General features: G+C 39.1%; 1 protein-coding gene across 1 annotated transcript; it reads right to left on the bottom strand.

Moving 5' to 3' along the window:
* Positions 1 to 1839: 1839 nt before the first annotated feature.
* Positions 1840 to 3500, bottom strand: LOC117131301. The gene is made up of 2 exons (XM_033283553.1): positions 2176 to 3500; positions 1840 to 2119 (listed from the first exon to the last, which is right to left on the bottom strand). Exons 1-2 carry the CDS (start codon positions 3098 to 3100, stop codon positions 1914 to 1916), a joined length of 1131 nt encoding a protein of 376 aa, XP_033139444.1. The 5' UTR covers positions 3101 to 3500; the 3' UTR covers positions 1840 to 1913.
* Positions 3501 to 4689: the final 1189 nt, after the last annotated feature.

Genomic DNA, 4689 nt, shown 5'->3' with positions numbered 1-4689 from the left:
GTTGACATGAAGCAATAAAGAGAGGAGAATGAAGTAAGAAGCAAGAGGGGAACAATTACATCCGGATCAAGCAATCACTCAACTTACCTTGCTAGACAAGTCTGTCCGTACAAGACAACCCTACCTTGGAGAGCAAGACATAAGAGTGACTGATGTAGAAGAGAAGAAGGCAAGAAGAATGTTTGGAATCGCCTAAGGGAAGTGGGGAACCGTTGAGAGTGCAGGTCACGGGTCTGGTTAAGGATTCAAAGTCTTCCCACCCGTTAGGACCTGTCACTATCCAGGACCACTTTGCCCATCTCTCCTCTGTCTTAACTTCTTTGTTTATTGTTTTCTTAATGTCGACATCTTGCTGTATGAATTCTATAAATGGGTTGTTCCCATAAACAAATCATTCAAGGGAAAAGAGTTCTCTATTATTCTCTTTGTCAATCTCTCTCTCTCTCTCACGGTTCAACCTAGTTCTTCTCTAATCTCTTCACAAATCTTCCTTAAACTCTCACATAAATCCTATAAAACTATTATGGTATCAGAGCAGCTGTGCTCTTGAGACCTAAATCTCTTTTTCTTCCGCGAACTCTCTGTGTTTTATTTCTATTTTTGGCAAAGTTCATCCTGTTCTTGAGGTGTTCTTCAATCTCATTTCCAGAATTTGCCAAAAGTAGCAAAGTTCATCCAAAACTTTCGTTTCTCTTTCTCTCTTGATGGATACCTCCGAGAACCCAAAGATGGTAATGATACCAGTTACTCTCAAGGGTCCTAACTACCTGACATGGGCAAGACTTGCCAAAACAGCTCTCGGAGGCAGAGGTCTTTGGGAGATTGTTGAAGAAGGCCACCCCACCAAGAAGACTGTCCTAGGAGAGGATGGCAAAGAAGTGGTGGTTGCGGATGCTGGGGATAAGAAGAAAGGTCAGGAGGACCTCATGGTGTTGTCTATCATCCAGAATAGCCTCGCCCCTTCTCTCCAAGAGGCTTATGCATTCTGTGAAACTTCCAAGGAGCTGTGGGATACTCTCAAGAAGGTGTATGCCAACAAATCCAACATCAGCAAGGTGTATGAAGTAAAAGGAGCAATCAATTCTCTAAGTCAAGAGGACACAGACTTTGATGCTCATTTTGGGAAGTTCCGGTCTCTATGGGCTGAGCTAGAGATGCTCAGACCCGCAACAGTTGATCCGGATGTTCTACATGAAAGAAGGGAGCAAGATAAGGTCTTTGCCTTGCTGCTCACTCTCAACCCAGGGTATGATGACCTTATTAGGCACATACTGAGGAACAAGGAGCTTCCATCTCTAGATGAAGTGTGTTGATGAGATCCTAGGATGATGCTCTGGAACAGATGGGATAATCCTTGCAGAAACGAATCAAAAAGACTCAAGTTTCTCAAGGTATGTGGATCGAATGGTGACACAAGAGGCTGCGGAAAGGCTCCTTGATACTCCTAGGCAATAGATTGGATATGACACACCAAACTAGAGCCCTTAGTCTCTGGATATTACACACCAGAAGTTGGATATTACACACCAACACTCAATCAACTCGACAAGCAAGAAGAAAAGAGAAAACAAAGGTTTTTGATAAAAAGATGGATGCTGATACAAGGGGCCACGACCAGAATATAAAGGAGAAGCCTTGTACATGCACAAGGTCTCGAAAATACAAGGAAAATAAAGACAAGGCTCCCTTGGAAACACAACAAAGACTAGAGTTTTCGAAAATAAAAACATAGCATAAAAACTTAGATAAAATTATATAACATAAGGTCTTCATGTGGACAGACCAAGATCAATCATCTAGGAGGTAAGAGAAGTAACTTGTGGCCTCATTAAAAAACCTTGATTGGAAAACCCAGTGGGACAAAACCAATCAAGGGAAAAAGAGTACACACAAGCTACTTGCCTAGATGATGATCAGCTTGAGTGTAGAGTAGCTTGAATGTAGATCAAGTTGTCTCTGATGATAGAAGCTTTATTTTGGCTCAAACATTCTTCAAGTGTAGGTTCTTCCACAGCTACAAGTTCTCCATGATCAGGTTCATGATTCCATTCCTTGGTGCTTTCCATGATCACATCATCCCCTCCCACTTCAAAAAGATTTGTCCTCAAATCTGTGTTACCTGCAATAGAAGGGACCAAGTCAGTAACATCAGAGTTATAATCAGATTACACTTACCTTGCAAGCCTCTTTGATAGGCATTGTCGCTGACTGGTTCTATTAGGTAGAAGGGACTGATCCATTTGGCTTTCCTCACTCCTGAGGCATTACTTAAACCTGATACTTTGAAACAAGACAAGTTAACACAAGCAAAATCATCATAGAGTAAGATTCTTATCCCAAAGTTATATTTTCTCGGTTTTGGCTTGTATGTTGCATCTGGAGGTGCTTCTTTGATGAGGATGAAGCAAGTGACGTCCTGATGTCTCTCCTGGCTTAGATCAGGCGGCTTGAAACGTTTGTCTTCCTCACGCTTGTTCTTTGTCTTTGCATGCTTCAAAGCTTCCATATAATCTGCACATGACTCTTTTGACAAAAACAAGTGCATCATATCTGTGTAATCAATAAAGGAACTCTTGAAAACATGATTGGTTACCTTAGCATGCTCACCTGGTCGCCATATATAGGATTGAGATGTTCTATACTCAGAAAAATTCAAACAAAGCAAACACAGAATCACCCGTCTTGTAGAACCCATAACTCTTTCATTTGAGAAGCTTTGGACATGATTCCAGTTCGACGTGAGACCCTGATGAGTGTAGTTTCCATTGCAGTTGAGTTTGTTGCTTAATTCCTTCTGGTTGCTGAGATGTGATCCTCGGACTGCTCCTATGTTAAACCTGGCGGCTAGACAGTTTCCAAGATTTGATTGTTGCATCTCCAATTTAGCCAAGGACTCATCATGGATACTCTGATCATTATAGCCCCTTTCTTCACCTGTACCTTTTTCAGCTTGTTTTGGACAAGTCAAGTGTGTTATCATGTCAAAGAAAGTGTTGTAGACCAGAATGTCTCCAAAGCACAAAACAGCATGATTCCTCCATTTATTATGCATATCAACAAAAATATTGCAGACCCAAATATCATCAAGGATTAAGTTCATACATTCAGAATCAGTGAACTCTAGTTTCAATTGTGCAACAGGTTTATCAAAGAAAGTGTTATACACTAGAATATCCTCAAAGAACAACCCTACACGTTTAGAATCATTTTTAGCACACAAACAATCAAGCTCAAACTCAGAGAACTTTGCAGATTTCACAAATTTAAATCTAAAATCAGATTGATGCAATTTCGGTTCCTGCAACTTCTTAGGTTCATTCAATACATAAGCAGAAACAAAAGAATTATCAAGGATCAGTTTATGCACATGGAAGTTCGTAACAAAACTCCTTTCTTCAGTTCTAGCAAATGAATCACAAGGTTTCAAACAGAAATCAAATTGTTTCAATTCAAGCTCTAAAACCTTTTCAAAATGATCAAAACTTTGCCATGTTTCAGAAAATGATCAAAACTCAGAATATGACCAGAAATGTTATTATTTTGATTTTGAAAAATTTTTTGATCAAAGATGATTACTGGTTTAAGTTCTTTAAAAGATTTAAACATGTTATCAAAACAGATTTTGAAAAAAAAAAATCTCTTTACTTTATCAAGACCAAAACGTTTTATGTCTTCAGTACTCACTTTAACAAACATTCTAGGCACAGAAGCAACCATATTAAACTCCTTACAGTGCTCTTGCAGATCATAAGACAAAGATTCATGAGCTGATTCTGTCTGCAAGTTTTTCTGTTGTTCTTCTTGTGTTGTACTCTCTGGTTCTTTTTCTGCTGAGTCTTCTTTTGCAACCTGTGACACTGAAACAATTCTACTCGGTTGCACGGTTCAAGACAAGTTAGTTCATCAAAGGAATCATCAAAATTAGATTCAGAGTGAGGTAAGAACAGAGAAAACTCTTGTTCTTTCTCAAACTTTCCTTTTCCCATAGTGATGTGACCTTGTTCAGGAACAAGCAAATCAAGAGAAGTCCAAAAAAAAGAAAGGCTCACCAAGAAAATACAAGCCAATGTCGTATAATATATCAATCTGACGGCAATTCAGAGACCGTCGATCATGCAAAAGGATGCGACCAGCCAAGGAATTCTGCGAACACGATTTCCAAAATTCAGTCAACAGTCTTGGTCTTTGGTCAAGTCAATATTCCTAGTCAAGTCTTCATAGTTTTAAGAGCTTTATAGTTTCAGTGATTGACTAGATTATTTAATTTTACAAATTGCCTATTATATAAAGGTTTGTTTTGTATTGTTTTTATTCATTCAACCCTTTTAATAAAAATTTACTTTTTAAATTTGTTGAATCCTTTGTTCTTTGGAACATCGTAATGCTACGAGAGTGATCTCCGTAAGCACGGTCACGTTCACTAGTGGGGCTGCCTCTCACGGACTAAGACCAACCAACAAGTATCTGGCCTTCCGCAGCCTTATACTGAAGAACCATCGATCCACCTTCCTTTAATCCATCTTTGGGTCAAAGCTTATCCTTTTCACCAACCTTCGAGTGCATTCCTTGGGAGATTTTCTATTATTTGGTATCAGAGCACACTTGAGGGTTCGGTGTTCACTTCTGTCATTCATCATTCTCATCTTTCCATCTTCTACAAAAAAAAAAAAAAAAAAAAATCCACGAGAA

The sequence above is a fragment of the Brassica rapa genome, unplaced genomic scaffold (genome assembly GCF_000309985.2).
Source record: "Brassica rapa cultivar Chiifu-401-42 unplaced genomic scaffold, CAAS_Brap_v3.01 Scaffold0892, whole genome shotgun sequence".
Taxonomy (NCBI): Eukaryota; Viridiplantae; Streptophyta; class Magnoliopsida; order Brassicales; family Brassicaceae; genus Brassica; species Brassica rapa.
This window is presented reverse-complemented; position numbering and strand designations above follow the sequence as displayed.